Consider the following 20,313-nt stretch of genomic DNA (forward strand, 5'->3'; position numbering starts at 1 on the left):
ATATGGTATTTGTCTTTCTCCTCCTGACTTACATCACTTAGCGGAATACCCTCAAGGTCTGTCTGTGTTGGCACAAATGGAGATATTTCATCTTTTTTATGACCAAGTAATACTCCACGTGCAATATATATATATATATATATATATATATATATATATATATATATATATATATATATCTCACATCTTCTTTATCAGTTCATCCATTGACGGAAACTTAGTTTGTTTCCATTATCTTTTATAAATAATGCTGGGATGAACATAGGGGTACATATATCTTTTCTAATTAATGTTTTTGTTTCCTTTGGATAAATACTCGGAAGTGGGATAGCTGGATCATATAGTAATTCTATTCTTAATTTTTTTTTTTAGGAATCACCATACTGTTTTTCATAGTGGCTGCACCAATTTACATTCTGCCAATAATGTATGAGGGTTTTCTTTTCTTCACAACTTTACCAACACTTGATATCTTTGGTCTTTTTGCTATCAGCCATTCTAACAGATGTGAGGTGATATCTCATTGTAGTTTTGATATTCGTTTCCCTAATAATTTGTGATATTATTCAACCATATTTTATCTTTCTTTCCAAATTCATATTTGCCTGGAACTTTAGTCCTAAGCTCTGTATCTTCAAAATTATGAAATATTGGCAAAAGATGAAAGAAAACTGATGGATGATTATCAGATTTGTTAAGGTAGCAGAGATCCATGGTTTTTGAAATCAGTCTACTCACTGATTCACTATTTTCTCACATTCATTGGTGAATAAAAATGCTCAGGTATTTTTACTCTTCATCCTATCCATTGGCTGTTTTAGTATCTCTTTTATCTGAATCTGAAATTTTCCTGTTCATTTATTAAAATTTTATGTTCCTCTTTTTATTAGCTTCCTGTGGTCACTGTAAAAAAATACCATAACTGTGGTTCTTAAAACAACATAAATTTATTCTCTCGCAGTTTTGGAGGCTGGAGGTCCTAAATCAGTGTTCGCTGGGCTGAATTCAAGGTGTTGCCAGGCCTGACCTCTCTTCATTCCTGTCCTCCTCCAGCTACTGGTGGTTCCCTACATTCGTTGGCACTGTGGCTGTATCAGTCCAGTGTCTACTTCCATGGTCACACTGCCTTCTCTTTTTCTGTCTGAGTTAAACAGAAAACAGGGACTGGGACCTGGTATCTTTAGTCTACTAACCTCCCCACAAAACTGCAAGTTCCGTGGGAGCAGAGCCCTTGAATGAGTGTCCTCACTGCTTAGAAGAGCTGTGAACAAGGCCCACAGTAGGTGTTCACTTAATACTTGTCAAATATTCACTAAACACAGGGGATCAATTTGAAGACCTTCCTTTAGAATGGGGAAGTCCTATTTTATTCCCGAAGTCTCACCCGATACCATTCATTGGAATTTTTAATGAGAGACTTCAGCTCATCAGAAAGAATACTCTAATGACCAGGCCAGTCTGTCCATAGTCTAAGGTACTTCATGAAGGAATAAACTCCTTGAAATCAGGATGCATTCCAACAAAATTTGGTTTATCACCTGTTAAGGACACTAAAAATGATATTTTAAAATGAGGTAGGAAGGTGGTTTTACAGATAGCAGACAGGTTTATCTTGTGTAACTATTTCAATTTCTTCCTATCTAAAGATCTCCAGTTTCTTGCAATTTCTAGAATTAATCTCTAAGCATTTTGTTAATTTATTAGTTTTAAGACCACTAAAAAAGATTCCCTAGTTTATGACCCTGTTGTGGGCATTTTACAGAGGCTCCACAGAGACATTTTTCTTTTCTGTGGATCAGCTCTATTTCTCTTTGGGATAATAAAGCACCGCACTGAAGCTTTTGGTGCCATCTAGCATGGTCTTCCACACAAGACATTTTTTTTTCTTTTTAATTTATGTACATGACTTCAAGTCTTCAAATCTAATTTTCAACCTGGAATCTTGCCACAAGTGTGTAAAACATGGTCACTGAACAAATGCAATTGGCTTTTTGTTTCATGTAGCAATACTGCCCCAGGGATGAACACAACCAAATAAATGATATCTCTCCATCAAACTGGTGTCTAGGAAACTGGTGATTAGAAAATGCAAAGTTTTCTTCCAGATTTCCCTTCCTACGAAACCACACATGAAAATTGATCCTATGGCCTTAACTAAATCTGGTGTTCAGCCAAAGCATTTGTGCCAGTTGGGGTGTTTTTGTCAGCAAGTAAAGGAATACATCACTAAGCTACGTAAGTATTACTCCTCATAACAAGAAGCCTGGAAGGTAGGGTGTAGAAGGCTGTAGCAGTTCCAAGCATTATGTCCTCTCCCAAATAATGACAACAGAGGAAGGGAGGGGACATCTTTCCTTCTGTGTCTCTCTTTTTATTCTTTCTCCTTCTTCTCCCCCTCCTGCCTCCCCTTCTCCTTCTTCTATCAGAGAAGAAAACCAGATATTTCCCAAAGGACATTCTCTCTGTCTCATTGGTTAGACTGGGTCTCATAACCATCTCCATTCAGGAAGAGTAGAAAAGCCAACCACTGCCACATTAACTCCTCTCATGGACAAGAAGGGGTTAAATCTGTCCTCATTAGAAACAGATTCCTCAAAGGAACATTTACAAAGAACCTGGCAAAGCTTTCTCACTCACCTTTTTCTTCTAATTCTCATTAACACACCCAGTGATGTAGAAAGTTGATGGTGGTGATTGGGGGGAGAGAGAAAGATCTGGGCACCTGGGTGGCAACTACTGTGGCCAGCCCTATCTACAGATGAAGGGACTGGGGTTCCACATAGGAACTCTGCTTAGAGTAACATGGGTAGAAAGCAGTGATTGTCCAATATGGACCGTATCTAATGATGATGATGACGAGGGTGGTAATTGCACTGGTTAACACTGAGCACTTATCATGTACCAGGCACTGTACTCTGTTACTTTGCAGTGATGATGTCATTTAATTCTCAACCCTATGAAGGAGGTAGTGTCTCTGTTCTATAGATTAGGAAATTGTGGCTCAAGCTCACACATCTAGTAAGTGCAGGTCTGTGATGAGAAAGCCAGTGCTGCTGCAAGGGCAAGGTAATTCTTGACACCGTACTGCTTTCCCATTTGAATTCCCATATTCTTTCCAGGACTACTGCTTCTGAGCTAAGCTTTTTGTGACCTAAGTTTCCTCATCTGTAAACTGAGATAATTCTTGTTTTACAGGGTTCCCATGAGGAGCCAACGTGATAATCCACGTAAAGCAGTTAACAGGGAGACATAGTAGGCTGGCATTATTGTTGTGGAATTTATCTTACTATATTGAAATTTTCAGTTATGTCTTTTACCTACCTTCTTGAACTGAAATCATCCATTCAGGACAGCAGTTCTAAAACTTTTTGGGGTCACGGCCCCTCTTCACTCTTAAGAATTATTGTGAACCCCAAAGAGCATTTGTTTAGGTAAGTTATAGCTATCATTACTACACTAAGATGAGTACTGAAAAGTGTTTGAAAGAATAACAAGCATACGCTCCGTTAGATGACGTCATACACATCATGCATCCTCCGGGAAACGTCTATGTATATTTGTGAGAGAATGAAGGTGAAAAAGGCAAAAAAAAAAAATTGTTTGTATTATTGGGAAAACAGTTTTGACTTTGTCAGGGCTCCCAAGGTCCCCCCAGACCGCACTTTGAGAACTGCTGCTTCTAGCGTACGTGCTTCGGGAGCGAAGCATCGGATTCCGTTGTTTGGATGAGAAAACCCAGTGTTTAAGAGGAGAAAACAAGAGGCACCGCCACAGCTACGTTCTACGCTCAGCCGCCACCGCAGACTCGCCGCCCGGCAGCGACGCCCTTAGTAACAGCTCCCTCCGCCGCCGCGCCGCCGCCTCTCTTCCCGGGGCGCGACCCCCGGTGCCGATACCGCCCCAGACGGCCCTCCCCTGCGCGCTCCGCCGGGAAACCAGCGTCCGCGGCGCCCTGAGACAGGCCCCGCCCCGCCGCCGCTCCGCCGGGTCCTGGCTTCCATGGCAACCTCGGCGAGCAGCCCAGGCGTCACCCCCCCCTTTACCAGACAGGCTAAACCATTCTCTCCAGGGGAGGGGGGGCCTTCACAGGGAGCTGGAAACAATAGAATTTAATAGAACGCCTGCGTGCTACCATGCCCCCATTTTCTATCTAGCTTGAATAGTACACATCCTCTGTTTTCTTCCTCCAACTGTCCCTGCAAGGGTAGCGCCGCGTCTCGCCTGCTGTGTTCGAACGCCTCCTCATCTCAGGCCGGCTGATGGGCCGGCCGGCCAGGGAAGCTCGCGTTCGGCGCTGGTTGGAGCAGAGGCTGGGGTGCGCGCCCGACGTAGCGCGCGGGGGGCGTGGCCTCGCGCAGGGGGAGGGGAGGCGGGCAAGATGGCGCCTGGCGAGTGATTCTCCCCGGTTACCTGCAGCGGCCGCTGAGACACCGGGGCGGGGGGTTCTGTCCCCACCGCTGCCCTTCCTCCTCTCCCCCGCCCCCGGAGACTCCCTCCTTCCCTTCCTCCTTCTACTTCGGTGGGGGAGGGAGGGGAGGCGGGCCTGGTTCCTGGGACACCATGTCGGACTCTGAGGAGGAGAGCCAGGACCGGCAACTGAAAATCGTCGTGCTGGGGGACGGCACCTCCGGGAAGGTCAGTCCTCGAGCGGGCCCGCCGTGCCAGGCCTGTAGCAACCCTGGCGCGGCCCTGGCGCCCCCAGCCTCCTCCCCTCCCCGCGGCGTCGCCTTATTTCTTTGAACCCCGGGGCCTGTGGGCCCGGGCCCTCCAGGTCGTGGCCTGGGACCGGACACATATTAGGTGCTTGGTGAAGTCCGACGAGAACTGTCCAGCTCCCCTTACATTAAAAAATGAAGAAGAAAAAGGCATTTCCCAACTCCCTGTCTCTATCGCGAACTCCTACTTCTTCAAGACACGGGCCAGCATCTCCCTGGGAAGCTTTCCAGCTTCTCGCCTCTGGGGACTCTCAAGGAAGACATCTTATCTTTTTTTTTTTTTTTTTTTTAACTTTAGTCCAGGTCACATTTTGTTCCCTTCCCCCCCTTTACTGTTTTTCTGATGCCTCCACTGCACGGGGAGCTCCCAAGAGCTTGACTCTGGAATGAGATTCCCTGGGTGAGAGAATTGGGGCTCCGTCACTTTACTGGTCAGGTCATTAGCGGGCAAATTGCTTATCCTGTCTGTGGTTCGTCTGTAAGATGGGTATATCGATAGGGGTCGTCTCCAAGGGTAAAGTGTGCAAATCCACATAAAATGTGAAAATCCACGTGAAGCTTTCAGAACATGGTGTGCATTCAACAAACGTTAGGTGCTGTTTTAGAGCATCATACTTGTTCATCTCTGCTCCCAGCGCAGCACCTGTCAACACAAGCATTCATTCAACAAGTATCAATTGAACTCTTCTGAGCTGGATGCTGAGGGCAGAGCTGCTAGCCTGGCAGAGGGGATCCTTGCCTTAAAGTCTATCCTTCGGTGACGGTTGAATGAATGAGAGTGAGTGCGTGAGAATATCTGGCAGCCAGTCCCCTTACTTTGTAGGCGGGGGTCTTTAACTCAGGGTCGTGGAGCTCCTGTAATGGAGTAAGCGTTGCCGGCCCGGTCCTTGCTCTCTGGGGAGGGTCGGTAAGATCTTAGAGGCTTCTATGATCCACGCCCCAAATAAGGTGAAGAGCCTCTGCCCCGGGGAACCTTCACACCTGTCGCTTCTGTCAATGGCGCCAACGTTGTTTCCGAGAACGTTGCTTAAGTTGTCTCCTTTCTTCTCTTATCCCTTTCCCCAGCCATTCTTCAGAAACGCAGGTGGTTATTGTTAACCAGTTTCCCGTTTTCGGCTGCGCGTTTCTGTGTTACTGGTGTAGTTTGGACCCTGGTTTCTGTGGAGACGACTCGCTACATCCTCGCTGGCAGCATTGCACAGCTGCTCCTGTCTTTCATTCTGAGATTTGGGTTCCTAGGGCCCGGAAAGGTGTCATTCATATGCAAAATTCGGAGAATTCTGTTAATTTCTTTCTTGCCACACTGATATTTTGTTATTGATTTTTGTTGTTAGGGAAAACAACTTAATAAGCTCTGATGATTTTGGAACATTTTGAGGAAGAAAATTACTTGGGATCACTTCTCTTTATAAAGCATTAATTATTATGAGTTTTTGTACACTTGTAACAACTTTTTGAATAGCTGTTTAAATAAATCAGCATTGTTTCTAACACCCTTATTCGATAAAAATTTAAACTTTATTTTTATAGTTTTCTCATCATTCGTATTTTCTTTTGAATGCCTTCTAATTTTTATTTCCTAAATCTTTTTATGGTCAACTCATAAGTAATTTATTTTCTGTTTAAAATTACAGTGACTATAACTCTAATACACTTGTAAAAAGACACAAAAATTGTTCATTATCCTACATTCTATTATAATTCTTAAAATTTTTGTTAATTTTGTTCTAGTATTCATCCATTATTATGTATATATTTCTCAGTTGAAATTTGTTCATAGTTTTCTATTTAAGTTTTTCATCTAGCCTGTTACACATTTTCCTCTTGTTGTTAATTTAGTGTGAATAATTAAGGTTTTTCATTTCTGTCTAAAACTGTGTCTAGTATAGGACAACACATGTTTTCTCCTTATGTTTTGGTGAATTAGGACTATTATTCTGCTTTGAAGGATAACAATGATACTCTTTTTAGTACCTGATAGTTCTGATTTAGTCTTTGTCATCTTGATGTGTTTTAAAACTGTAAAGGCTTTTTCTGCAAGAAATTTCTGGTTACCAGCATCAGAAAGCTAACCTTTTTCCATTATTCATATATCAAGCTTTTTTTTTTCTCCATACCCCATTCAGCTCTCAAATTATTGGCAAATTATTTGGCAGCTACTAAAATTCCCATATGTTTCTTTCACTGTCCTTTTCTTTCATTCTTATTTGTGTGCTGATTTAACTCCTGGCCATTTTTTTCTCGCATCATTTTTCTTGCTAGTTGTAACTCAGGGCATTTTATACACCCCGACAGAAGCAGTAGAGTATTGAGATGACCACTAACAGTTTCTGTAAGAGAAATTTAGCTCCTCCTCCTATTAACACGTGTTTCTATTTCTTTCTTGTTTTGATTCATACTTTGGATTTTATTATATATTTCTTAAGATTTTTTTGAGACAAAATTTTTTTTTATGGTGTCTTCAGTATTTGTAGATGTAGTATGGTTAACAGTTGTTCACCAAGTTAAAAAAAATCAGATAAAAATGTTATAGATATGGTAGGTGGTTGTTCACTTCCTAATTGTTTAAGAAGGGTATTTATGCAATGACTTGTGAGAAATTATTGACTTTGAAAGACAGGGTCTAGATAATTGAAGAGGAAATGCTTCTCACTGATTCAGTTGATTCTCTGTTTAATTTGTTAAGTAAGATGTCTGGAGATATAAGAATCCATTTTAATAAATTCTTTTTTCCAAGGACCTATACTTTTGACAGATTGTATTCTGTTCCAATTGAAAATTCTAGCTTTATATTTGCCTCAAAAGTGTGAGGGTAGGTCTTTCAAAAGCTAGAAATCCTATTTTCAGGAAAAGAAACTTAAAATTTTTCTGAATATTCATTAATATAAAAATACTGATCTTTGAGAAACTTAAGTGAAAGTGAAAAATCACCTTAAATAACATTATACTGAAGTTACATGTGCCTTGAGTTTTTCTTTGACTTATAAAAGTATTTTAACCACCCATATATTAAACATTTTGAAATATCTGTAGTAGTGTAAGTAGTGTTAATTATTTTTCTGTAGAACTCTGAGCCTCTTCACAGATGACTTTGTGCTCCTAGTTAAGTAAGCTTAATGGCATAAACAAGGCTAAATGAAAAACAAAAGGCTTTAAAAAAGAATGCTTATCTTTTTTTTCTGTTCTCTCAGTTTTTTATATTATCAAGGTAGCTAGATAAATTTTCATTTTGGTGTAGTGAGTTTATTTCTCAGAGTCTAGCAAAACATCTTTTTTATGGTGCTCAGTAAATATTTGACCAAATATTTTATAAATTTCTTAAAAATGCTGAGAATTTAAACATTACAAGAATTAGAGTTAGCGTGTACAAATTGCCATTTATATGAAAAATATAGTTCTTTTGTCAAAGGAATTTTAGGTCTTTTTGTTTAAAGGAATTGAAATTTGGCCAAGTTTTTGTTTTACACTATTGTAATTATGTCATAATTAACTATAATAAGCTATCATGGAAATTTTATCTTAGTTTTCATTATCTTAGGAGTTGACATCTAATCTTAACTTTTAAAATAAAAAAAGGAGCTATTTTTCCTTAACTTTGGGAGTCTATCTTGAAGAGCATACAAGCTTCATAAGCTCTCTTTCTCTTCTTTTTGGAGAAGTTTACAAATAAATAAATAGTGCATTTAAAATGTTTAAGACGCTTTTGAGTTACTGAGTTACTTCAGTTGTTACTAGAATAATTATTCTTTTGCTTTGTTAAGAAATGGTACTCTAAAGAAACTCCAGAGTTTTGAATACAACTTTAGTTGTTATTAAAAAAAAATGTAGATATGTATCTGTCCTGGTTATAATATTCTTGTGACTTTAAGCTTTATAGTTCTTTTGAATGGAATATATTTTTGCCTGCTTAATATTAATCTTAAAATATCAATTTCTTCATTTAAAAGATAAATATTAGTCATTCTATAGAATCATTTTTATGTAACATCTTTAATACAGAGAAAAATTAGACACATTTCTTGAGGGGACAATAAAGAAATGAAATTCTATAAACAGGCTTTCCTCTCCTTAATTAGTACTTACTGGCTGAGGACACAAACTACTCAGAAATGTTTAACATCAGAAGTGCAACTTCTATGAAATTTATATTGAACTGGTATATGTGGACATAATGAGATTCAGATCTTTAATCACGTTGTTTTAGTTTTCTCTGTTGATAAATCTCAAATTCTAATTGCTAGTAAGGAGAAGGAGCTTGACAATCAGGGTATTTAAAGAGATTTAGCTGATTAGTCTGTTGCTGCCACTGATAGCTGGTTGGCAAGTGAAATTTACCTGGTGGAGTGCTAAGTCCCTCTTCCCGTTGTAACTGATTAGAACTGCTTAAAGTTGCTTGTTGAATTAATACAAGTATAAATATTAAGATTACTTAATAAGATTTGGTAGCGATTTTATGTTTATATATCTAAAACAAAGACATTAACTTTGATATTCTGTGCATCAATTTTTTAGACCTCCTTAGCTACGTGTTTTGCTCAAGAAACTTTTGAGAAACAGTACAGACAAACTATAGGACTGGATTTCTTTTTGAGAAGGATAACATTGCCAGGTAAGAGACTAAAATGTCTTAACAGAAAATTGTACATATCTGACAATAAGAGACATAAACAGTAATGTGTAAAATAAATATTGCGGCAGTTTCTGTGTGAAAATATATGTAGTTAGTAAATCTATGTTACGGAGGTTAACTTTCTTCAGCATCTGCCATGAAGACATACTGTCCCTGGGAGTGAGGAAAAAGTTTATATACTCCCCTCTCCCCCACTGTTTTTGACCACTATACATTTTTTGAGGAAAAACAATAGTTGCTTATAAAATTCTAAAGTTAAAAAAAACCTCAAATGCCATGCAGTTATCATCAGATATTGTATAAACTAAATGTGAAAAGACTGGAAAGGATTATTTTTTTAAATATTATTTTGATTAGCCTCTGCTTCAGTTTTTTGTTTGAGAGAAAGTTGGAACAGAAGTATAATGTAGCTATGGAACTTCTGTGCTCTAATATGTGAATGCTGTTTTATGCAAGGCAGCATGAAATTGCTGGCATTTAATAGACCACTAAAATTTAGGGTCCCCAGGCACTCATAAAAATACAGTTTGAGCATTCAAGATGTTTCAGTTCACCATGCAAAGAAACTATTTAGATGCCAGTTGCAGCACATTTTGTGGGAAATACAGGGAAATAATAACAAAAAAAGAGTGGTTTCTGTTTTAAGTTAGTTTCTGAACAATTGGGGCTTTAGAATGCTCTGTCCATTTACATGTGATGCTTAAATTATATGTTTAAAGTATTTTATTAAAAGTATTAAAAGCAGTTTATCTTGATTGGCTTAATAAACCAGCCCATCTCTCTCCTCTCTGAGGAAGTATATTTGAATAAAAACGGTTGCAAGTGTAGTATCAGATTCATATATTGGAATGTTAATGTTATAGTGGGAAGGGGTTTTTAAAAAATTCTAGTATTATTGAAAGATGTTGATCTCTCAAATACCCCATCTATCAGACAACTCTGAAAGTTTTGGAGCAGCTAATGAAGACTCTTGGTATTTGAAGTTACTCTGCATATCTCATTAGTAATATACTCTTATATTTTGTTGTGATTGGTACTTGGCTTCCAGGGAAAAATAAAATAGAAGATATAGCTTGAGAAAAGAATTTCAATTTTCCATTACTAAGTTATTGTTCAGAAAGAGGTTTAATGAGGCAGATATGTGTATTTTGTTTTATTTGTATTTCTTTTAATGTATTCAAAAGTGAAAATCTCATTTTTATTATTCTTACTCTTATGGGTAGTTTAATGCTGCTTTCAGAATATTTACAGCAGTCACTAGGAGAAGTACAAAGCATAATATACATACTGAAAACTTATTTTTGCAGCAGTGTTGTTAGGGATGCCAGTTGTACACAGAGAACCTCAGTATGTGCTTAATTATTGACTATTTTGTATTGAGACTAATTGGCAAAAGCACTAACTTTCTGTGTCATTAATATTGTTTAACTTTTCTCATTTTTCAGCTCAAAGACTTAAATACAGGAGTAAGCACCTAGTCAAACATTAGAAACATTTTAAGACTGGTTTTGGACATTTTATATATCTGATAAATATGATAATTTCTTGTCTTTTGCACAATAATACCAATTTTTAAATTTTGATGACTTTGTAAAAAATATTTATTTTTGAAATCCAAATTTATAATATTTTAGAGTTAGAAAGTACTTACATTAAAAAATGACACTGGGAAATGTAGACTCTTAATGAATATACATTTTAATTTTCCTGACTAAGTTTTTATTTTTATGGGCAGAGTTCCAGAAGAAAATTTCCTTTTTTAAGAAGGCAGTTGGTCTTATTCTACTTAATGGACTCAAAATTGTGGTAGAAATTTCAGTAGGAAAAAATTGTTTTAGTGTAATTTGATTTTATATCAGTAGGTACCTTAAAAAATGAGGTTAATAAACTAAAAGGTTTATTATATACCTTTTATATACCTTAACCTTAATTTTAACTCATTGTGTCAAACGATTAATATTTGTATCATTTTCTAAAACATTCTAGGCAGCATTATTGAATTCATGATATAGCAGCACACGAAGGGAATCTAATACTTATTAGTATTCTAGCAAGTCTTCAGTCCATTCAGCTTGTTAGAGGTGTAATTCCTCCTGTCCATCTATTGACATTCTCTTCATGCAAGTTTTCAAGGTCGTTACTTTGCAAATACGCATCCATTTTCGTGTATTTCACGATCTGGTATGCTGTGTAGTCTGGATGCAACCACTGTGCAGATTTTACTGCTTGAAATAGTGTATCTGTTAGTCAGAGATTCTGCTGATAGAGCTTCTTAAGAGCCTTAGTCAAAATACTTTCAGGAAGCTTGTGGGTACAGTCCAGTAAACAGCGTTCTACTGTGAAAAGGATTTCTAAGTCTTTAGTACAAGAAGTGGGCAGACTTGTGTTTTTAGTTCCATCTTGACTATGCAGCACTTTAAGTAAGGTTAACCAAGGCACCAAGTGTACTTTTACAAGGTCACTGTTGAATCCTCTTGGTGGCTTTGATTTATACCAAAAGCAACTTACCTGTATTTTGTCACCTCATTTATTTATTTTTTTTCCCCAGTTAAATGTCACTTCTTACAGAGGAGCAGGAATTTTCTAGCATTTTGCATTTGGGATTAGGTTGCTGACAATTTCCTACTTAAATTTCTTTATTAGTTACAAATTTATATTAGGTGGATTCTCGATTTTTTAAGAATTTACAATATTGGTTGAAAATTCTTAGAGCTTTATAGGCATGTCATTTTGAAAATATGCTAGAAGACTTCATTTTTGCTTGCAAGAACTATAAGGAATATTGATTTGAATTGTATATTATTTTGTTTTCCCAAATACAGAATCCCCATTTATTTTTATTTTTATGTGTTAATAAGCCTAAAATTCAAATGTGGAAGTTGAAATATATTTTGAGATACATAAAATAACTATGATGTTAATATCATTTGTTGAAGCTGTAGTGATAGAAAAAGTTTGGGCTTTTTTGGAGGTAGCATTGTAAATCAGTGGGTTACTAGTAATGCATAGCTATTTTTATCTGAGGCACTAGAATATATATATTAAAGAAAAAGAAGCCAAGAGCAGCAAACAGTGTTTATATGGAAAGGTATAGATTTTTAAAAATACCCTCTACATATAAATATAAACTTCTCAGGTGGGAGATAGTTGAATAAATGATTTGAGTCTTGAAGTGATGTAGTCAGAATTTGAAAACATGTAATGAAGATCATGTTCCTAAAGTTATAGGTAGGATAGGATCTAAATATCAGAACTTAAAGGAAAAAAGCTTCGTATTTCTTGATATGAAGTTAAGTGGTAAGGTTTTTGGCCTTGAAGAAAATGGAATTAAATGCCTTTTATTTAGTGTTGCCTAAAATCTTACTCTAAAAAGGGTAATATCGTTAAGTACTGTTTTTTCAAGTAAGCAGAGAGTTTAGTGAGTAGAATGAATAGAATACTGCCTGTTTATCTAGGGGCTTCTGAAATTATTTAACATACTTGTAGCAATGACTAGTCCTTTTTCACCTATTTAATTTGAGACAGCATTGTAGGAGAATGAATTTTGAATATTGAAAAATTTAGATTTTTAAGAAATTGGGTTTACACAGTTGTTGGATAAGTCTTAGTCTGTGACATTTTGGTTTTTGTATTCATAGAGCTTTAAGAACATTTCGGTCATTACTCTGCGAGTGTTGAAAGTGTGGGTATGTCGGAATGATGCCGGGTGATAAACTTCAGTAGCTCTCATTAATGCTAATGGAAGTTCCTCATGTTAATCCTCTGCACGTTGGCAGATGGAACAGACCTACATCCGAGTAATGGAAAGATTGTAATACAAACCCAACAAAACTTAGAGTTAAGGGTAAAACTTGGCTGGTTAATCCAGTAAGTATCATACTTTCTTTTCAGTTGCAAAGGTGAATGGTGTAACTAACATTCTCCAATTTTAGTGTTTTACATTGGTATGAAAATTCATGTCTATATAATCCTTTTTTTGTTTGTTTTTGAAGTGAGAACAGTTTTTTAGTGTCTAAGTTTTTGAGTTTTCCTGATTTGCATGTTTTTCAGAGAGACGTTTTTGGTGTGGGAACTCGTTTTGAAGGTACTAATTGTCTACCTTTGGAGAAAACTGCATAATTTTATTAGGAGAAATAGTTTGAAATGTTAAACTACAAAGCATATTGAACTTGGTCTTTAAAGTTTGTGGTTTTGTCACTAATTGCATTGATAATAGAGAATAACTTGTCTCATAAATTTTTTATCAAGTAAATATTTTGCAAAATGGACAAAAGAATTTTAAAGATTGCCTCTTAGTGTTTTAGAATGCTTTTATAGGGAAGAGATTTGTTACACTATTTTATGAGGGCTTTGAAGCACACATTAAAACTTGTTTCAGTGGAATGCTTTGAACAGGTTTAAATGCATCATAATATTTAGTGATGTACTGGGTATGTATCCTACATCAGTTCTGAAGAGGGCTATCAAATATGTTTATATTTTATGGGTTAAATTTGAAAACATGTAATTTTAAAATTATGTTTGCTACTCTATATAGTGGGTAACATTCAAATTTAAAAATTCATTTGAGTTGAAACTATGGGACCATCTTTGTAGTCTGTTATTAACCTATGAGTTTTAGAACCTATAGAGTTTAGACCTTAGAGCCAAAATTCATTATGTGCAAAAAGGTAGGTTAGTATATAAAGTTCGCTTTTTAGTTTTAAATTGCTCCTTACTCCACATACAAGTACTTTATTGTTCTATTCTCTGTTTAGGAAAAATGTTTTTTAACATTTAAGAAGTTTGTGAATTAAAGCTTTCTTTATTTTCTTTTGTTTTGAAGGTGATTATAAATGTAGTCTCATGGAAATGGGGTAAAGTGTAAACTAAATTCCCCACTATGGTCTCTTTTGACAACAGTATCTCACAGTTCCAAATAGTTGACCATGTGAACGTGCACAATAAAAGGCAAATTAGGTTCAGAGTGTATTATTGTGACTTAATGTTCTGTGAAACTGTATTTGATTGTTGTATGTTCCTTAACTTTTTTTGTATTCTTATTTTTATATTCACTTTTTTATACTCTAGGAAACTTGAATGTTACCCTTCAAGTCTGGGACATAGGAGGACAGACAATAGGAGGAAAGATGTTGGATAAATATATCTATGGAGCACAGGTATGAAATGAATTCTGTGGTTATTCCAGTACTGTGAACACCCTCCTCACAAACAGAAGCAGTTGCACATAGACACACATACACAGACACACACACACACACGCGCGCGCGCGCTCTTTCTACCTTGATTTTTGTCTGATGTGTAGAGAGACTAATTTTAGATTTGTGCAGATCTTTTCCTTTTCCTCCTCCCCCAAAATCACGTTTGGAATGACTTAGGTCAGGGGACTGGGTGACTCTACGAGCCTTCATATGCTACTTATATTACTGATATTATTGTCAGCAGTTGAATACATGCAGTGACAAATGATATTTTGATTTTTATTAACTGATTTGGTTGTATCGACTACTTACAGAATATGTAAAGTGAATGAAAATACAGTATGGGAAAATTTTATTTTAAGTTGTAAGGACAAAAAGCATATTTATGTCTATATGTTTTTGTACTATGAATTAGTCTATTAAATATTTATAGTTCTTCAGATTTAATAGATATATCAATGTATTAGAAAACTAAATATGGCTAATTATATATGAAGCACATATAATATTTTAACATGATAGTCACGTGTGGTGTCTCTTCAGAAGAAAAATCTATGTGTAAGAAAAACCACTTGAATAATTTTATAACAAAAATTCTTTGGCAACATGAGCTTATATAGACATAATTTATAAGGTTTAAAATAAAATTATACAAGTAGAAAACATACATGATAGTAATTAACATACTTAAAAATTAATTAATTGACATACTGTTTATTTTTGCTTTTTCTTCCACTTTTAATTAGTATGTTATCTTTCACATCATCATGAGGTATTGGGGGGATAATATTCCTAACCCTCATTTAGTTCTTTATTGGAATTTGATGTTTTAAGTGGAGGATCGTAACTTGGTTATGTGGAACAATGTTACTCATAAGAAGTGAGTCTAGAAGATGAAGACAGAGAATAGTGAGCACTCTTCTATATGAAGTTTGATGCTTAACAAATACCACTGCTCTAATTTTGCATGGAAAATGGATTTTGACTTATTTTCTAAAATATTAAGAGAAGGATGAAGCTTACATGGTTCTTAATCATGTATAAAGGCCTTTGTGTTTTCTTATTTTGCATTATTGATACATAGATTTGGCTCCTAGAATCCTTCTTGCTTTGTCTTCTACATTGTTCTTTGTCTTCTGGAAAATCTTTCTGCTCATTTAACATTTTCACTTGTGACATATGACTTGATATTTTATGCCTGTTCATTTTTCTCTTAAAAGAAATATCTCAGATTTTTGTGGCTAGCTTTTTCATTGTTGTTTGTTTCTGTTTTATAAACTGATTATGTTTAAAGTAGATATTAAACTAAAGTAAAATTGCTGGACAGAGACTTGTGGGAAGCTACAGTCCTTGTTTCATTCACCTAGTTGGTAAAATGGGATTTGAAGATAGCAATGTCTGTCCTCTTTGCTCCATTAAAATCTATCTTCATGGACACCTATTGGATTTTTAAAAAATGAAGACTAGATCAGTCAAGCTTCTAACTGATATTTGACTCTGAATGTCAAATAGAATAGTTTTTTATGGTTTATAAATATATCAAGAGTTAGTGGCGAACAGGAAGATTTTTATACATCTCAGAGTAAATAATACTATGACATTCAATTAATAAATTTTTTTTCACTTAAAATTAGAGGAACTAAATGCTTATGGATTGGCCTGTATTTTACTTCAAATCATATAAAATTTTATTATTTGACTTATATAAATTTAAAGTTTATTAGTACTACAAAATTATGATATAAAATTAATGTTGATATGAAATTCACATAATTTAAAATTAACCATTTTTAAAGTATATAATCAGTGGCATTTAGTACATTCACAGTGTTGTGTGACCAAGTCCTTCAAATCAATTTTTTGCAGTGTATGTTTTATGTTAGTACATATCTGCTTAAAGTCAGCAGATGTTAATGGGCAAATTTGTAGAAATTTAGAAAATTTCCATTTTTTTTGAGGATACTTGAGTTTAGTAAAATGTCTCTATTCTTTTCTAATGTATTTCATATCTTGGGAGAAAGAGGATGTCACATAAGATTTCTGTTTTGAAGGTACATTTTTTTTTCTCATTTGACAGTGCCTTACATTGTTTATACTTAACAATCTCTGTAAAGCATATACCCAGTTTTATTAAAAAAAACAGTGTAGTAAAGTATTTCTAGGAAATTCATGAACATTTTCATGAGATCGTCCCAGGAAAGTAGGAATTCTAAGAAGGTAAAATGAGATGTCATACATTAATGATAATATAATTAAATTTTTTCTGCTTTCTAAAGATTCTAAATTAAATAATATATAAAATACAATACAGTACATTTACGAGTAGTTTCTTTTGTTAAACTCTATGTAAATTTTTTAAGCAGGCCAGAGAAGCTCTGTCTAAAGTTCACTGCCATAAACTGGGGAAATGTTACTTTTAAAAAAACAGTGCTTTCATAAGCACTTTAATAGCATTTAATAACTTTATGTAATTATATAATTACTCTTCAAAGTGGATCTACACTGTTTTTAGAGTTGTTGTGGATGCTGTATATTGCCTATCTCATGAATATTTTGGATTTTTGTGCACATGCTACAGGATAGAAGTCTTTCAGAAATGTTTTGACAAGCTATTTTGAAGACATTAGTATAATGTATTATTTAGGATTTTAATTTAGGTTCTCTAACTTATATAATGTGTATAGAAAGAATTATATGTATCTGGGCTATTAAGCTATAGATCTCTTTTTTAAAGCACTTCTTATCGTGTAGAAAGAAACCTATTTGTAGGCTTGAAATTAAGTCAAATAAAACTGATTATTTTACCTTCTTCACTTTTTTTTTCTGCCAGTAGCATTAAATTTTAGTGATAGTGTATTGAATAGTGTTGATTAAAACAAAATTGAATTGACACCCAAGAAAGAGTTAATGAGGTATTTTGTCAAGAACTAGTTCTAAGAATTGAAGTATGTCCCAGTTAAATTCCCAGATTTTAAATTAACTTAAAATTTTCTAGGAGTCTTCAGAAAGATGTTATAGGCTATTTTTCATAGCGGTTACGAGCAAACACACAGTACATAGTGTTTAGTGCCCTGTAACCTGTGGCTAACAGAGGCTAATAACAAACCTCAGAGAAGGACTGGATGTTTCATTTTTGTAGCTCTTTCCGTCCTGGAATCTAAGTGGTTTGCAAACACTGCCCTACTGAGCATAAACTCAATGAAGTGTAGTCATTTGTGAGGTAGAACATAACTACTGTTTTGTGCCAGTGTCCCACACACATGAGCCACCCTGTTAACCAGCGACAAAAGGATATGGTGCCTGTGTGACAACTGGGGAGAGAGCACGTCTCAAAGTTGCACTCCTTGAGACTGTCTGCTGTCTTTTACTATGAATTTTTTGGTTGGATGTTTGCCAACTTATAACTGATTGTGTTTACAGACCTCTCGCGTTAGTTTTCCTTCTTACAGGTTGTACTTACACAGCAAAGTATATGTTATTATGATTATTATATAGTCTTTATGATTTAATTCATTTCTGTATGTAATTAAAAACTAAAGTAGATTATTGTGCAAATCAGGGGAAAATACCTGCATTTTGGAAATAGAGAACCTTTCATTTTGGGGGAAGGTTAAATTCTGTGTACTGTATCTGTTAAATTTTAGAACTAAATTTGTGAAATACCTTATGTTATGGTTGTGTTGCCACAGTGTTTGTTCCTTCAAGACTGCTATCAGTTATTCCTTTGAAAATGGTATCCATTTGATTTACTGACTCATGCTTATTAGATATGGTGATAAGTGAAATAGATGAAAATAAAGTACTGTATAATATTATGTAAAATTTATTGAAAGTCTTGAGGTTTATAAGGAGAAGAGGTACCATCTTAGAATTACAGGGGGAAAAAGTGAAATTAAGGCATAGAAAATGGAGGCAACTTTTAATGAAGAATTTGAGGATATAGAAGGATTTATTAAACTTGAAGTCTGATTTCCACAAGTCATGGCAAAAAGATTTGGGAAGAAGAGAAGCAGTTGGAGAATAAATTAGGAAGAGGAAGCATAGGGCAGTTTGGGGATGAAGACATAGGAGAAGGATAAATGGTGGATAGATTGGTGATAAAGAGGATATCAGCAACATGAGACATGGTGCTGGGTTTAGATGGCCACCAGACTGCCAAGAGACAGTTATTTCTAGCAGTTTCCAGTAGATTCTTCTCAGACTTCAGTTGTTGCCAACATGTGTTGCATTTCTGAGGGAGTTACGCTTTCTGATAGTTTTCTGGAAGGAGTCAAGAGGTCTGGATTGACTGATGTGGTGAGAGACTCAGGGCTTTGAGGGTGCTTATATTATAGTCTCCCAAAGAGGTGAGTACTTAGAGGTCTGGCATTGGTGTGCTGGTGGGTAGAGGCCCTGGGAGTCGGTGGCTGCTTGTATGAGTTGGTAGTTTGTGTGTGTTTCAAAGAATTGATTCATTTCATCTGTGTTATCAAATTTTTGGCTGTAGAGTTGTTCATATTATTCCTTTACTATCCTTTTAATGTCTATGGAATAATGACCCGTTATTAATTTGTGCCTACTCTTTCTCTCTCTCTCTCTCTCTGTCTGACTCTTGTCTCTGTCTTTGACTGTCTCGATCTCTCTCCCTGTCTCTTGTCTCTCTCTCTCTTTTTTTGGTTAACCTGGCTAGAAGTTTACCAGCTTTTGGTTTTGTTAATTTTCTCTATTGTTTTCCTCTTTTCAGTTTCGTTGATCTCTGCTCTAATTAGTTTTTCTTCTGCTTGCACTAAGTTTAAATTGCTCTTCTTCCTCAGTTTCCTAAAGCAGAAGCTTAGATTAATGATACTTCTTCTCTTCTGATATATTTGTTCGATGCTTCACATTTTTCTTTAACACTGTTTTTGCTGTATCTTCAAGTTTTGATAGATTGTATTTTTATTTGCTTAAGATATTTTAAACTTCTCTTGAGACTTCTTTTTTGATCATGTCTTATTTACAAGTATGTTGTTTAATCTCCAAATATTTAGAGTTTTTCCAACTGTCTATTATTGATTTCTGGTTTAATCCCATTGTAATCTAAGAATATGCTTGATGTGATTTCTATTCTTATAAATTTGTTAATATATTTTTATGGCCCAGAATGTAGTCTGTCATAGTGAATGTTTTGTACTAGCTTGAGAAGAGTGTAAATATTCATATTGTTGGATGGAGTGTTTTATAAATGTCAGTTAGGTGAAGCTGATTGTTAGTGCTGGTCAGGTCAGCTTAGGGATTTTCTGCTTGCTTGATGTATCAATGAAAAAGTTGTTGAAATCTCCAACTGTACTAGTGGATCTGTGGATTTTGAATTCCTTACAGTTCTATCAATTTTAGCACCGTGTATTTTGATACTCTGTTGTTAAGTGTGTGTACACAAAGGATTGTTATGTCTTCTTAGAGAATTAACCCTTTTATCATTATGCCAATCTTTATAGCTCATGATTTTCCCTTATTCTGAACTCTTCTTTGTCTGAAATATGGCTACTGCAGCTTTCTTTTCATTAGTGTTAGCATGATATTTCTATATCCCTTGATGTTGACCCATGTCTTTATATTTAAAAGGTGTTACCTGTAGGCAACATATAGTTGAGTCTTTGTTTTTCATCCATTCTGACAATGTCTTTTAATTGGTGTATTTAGACCATTCACATTAAAAGTGATTATTGATATAGTTGGGTTCCTATCTTTCATGTTTGTTTTCTATTCCTTGTGCTTCCCCCGCACCCTCAGCCCCTTTCTCTTTCCCATG

At 35.5% G+C, this 20,313-nt stretch overlaps 1 protein-coding gene across 4 annotated transcripts in view; it reads left to right on the plus strand.

Annotated features, from left to right (window-relative positions):
• The first annotated feature begins 4,336 nt into the window (after positions 1-4,336).
• RAB28 (RAB28, member RAS oncogene family) overlaps positions 4,337-20,313 on the plus strand; it is an 82,343-nt gene continuing 66,366 nt past the window's right edge. The window contains exons 1-3 of one of the 4 annotated variants that reach the window (XM_045508697.2): positions 4,337-4,635; positions 9,228-9,324; positions 14,416-14,504. In XM_045508697.2, coding sequence (XP_045364653.1) covers positions 4,561-4,635; positions 9,228-9,324; positions 14,416-14,504 — 261 coding nt within the window. In that variant the 5' untranslated portion in view covers positions 4,337-4,560. The remainder of the gene's footprint in view (positions 4,636-9,227; positions 9,325-14,415; positions 14,505-20,313) is intronic. The other 3 variants (XM_074350249.1, XM_045508698.2, XM_010972993.3) reach the window with 3 other exon arrangements.

Source organism: Camelus bactrianus, chromosome 2 (genome assembly GCF_048773025.1).
Source record: "Camelus bactrianus isolate YW-2024 breed Bactrian camel chromosome 2, ASM4877302v1, whole genome shotgun sequence".
In the NCBI taxonomy this organism is placed as follows: Eukaryota; Metazoa; Chordata; class Mammalia; order Artiodactyla; family Camelidae; genus Camelus; species Camelus bactrianus.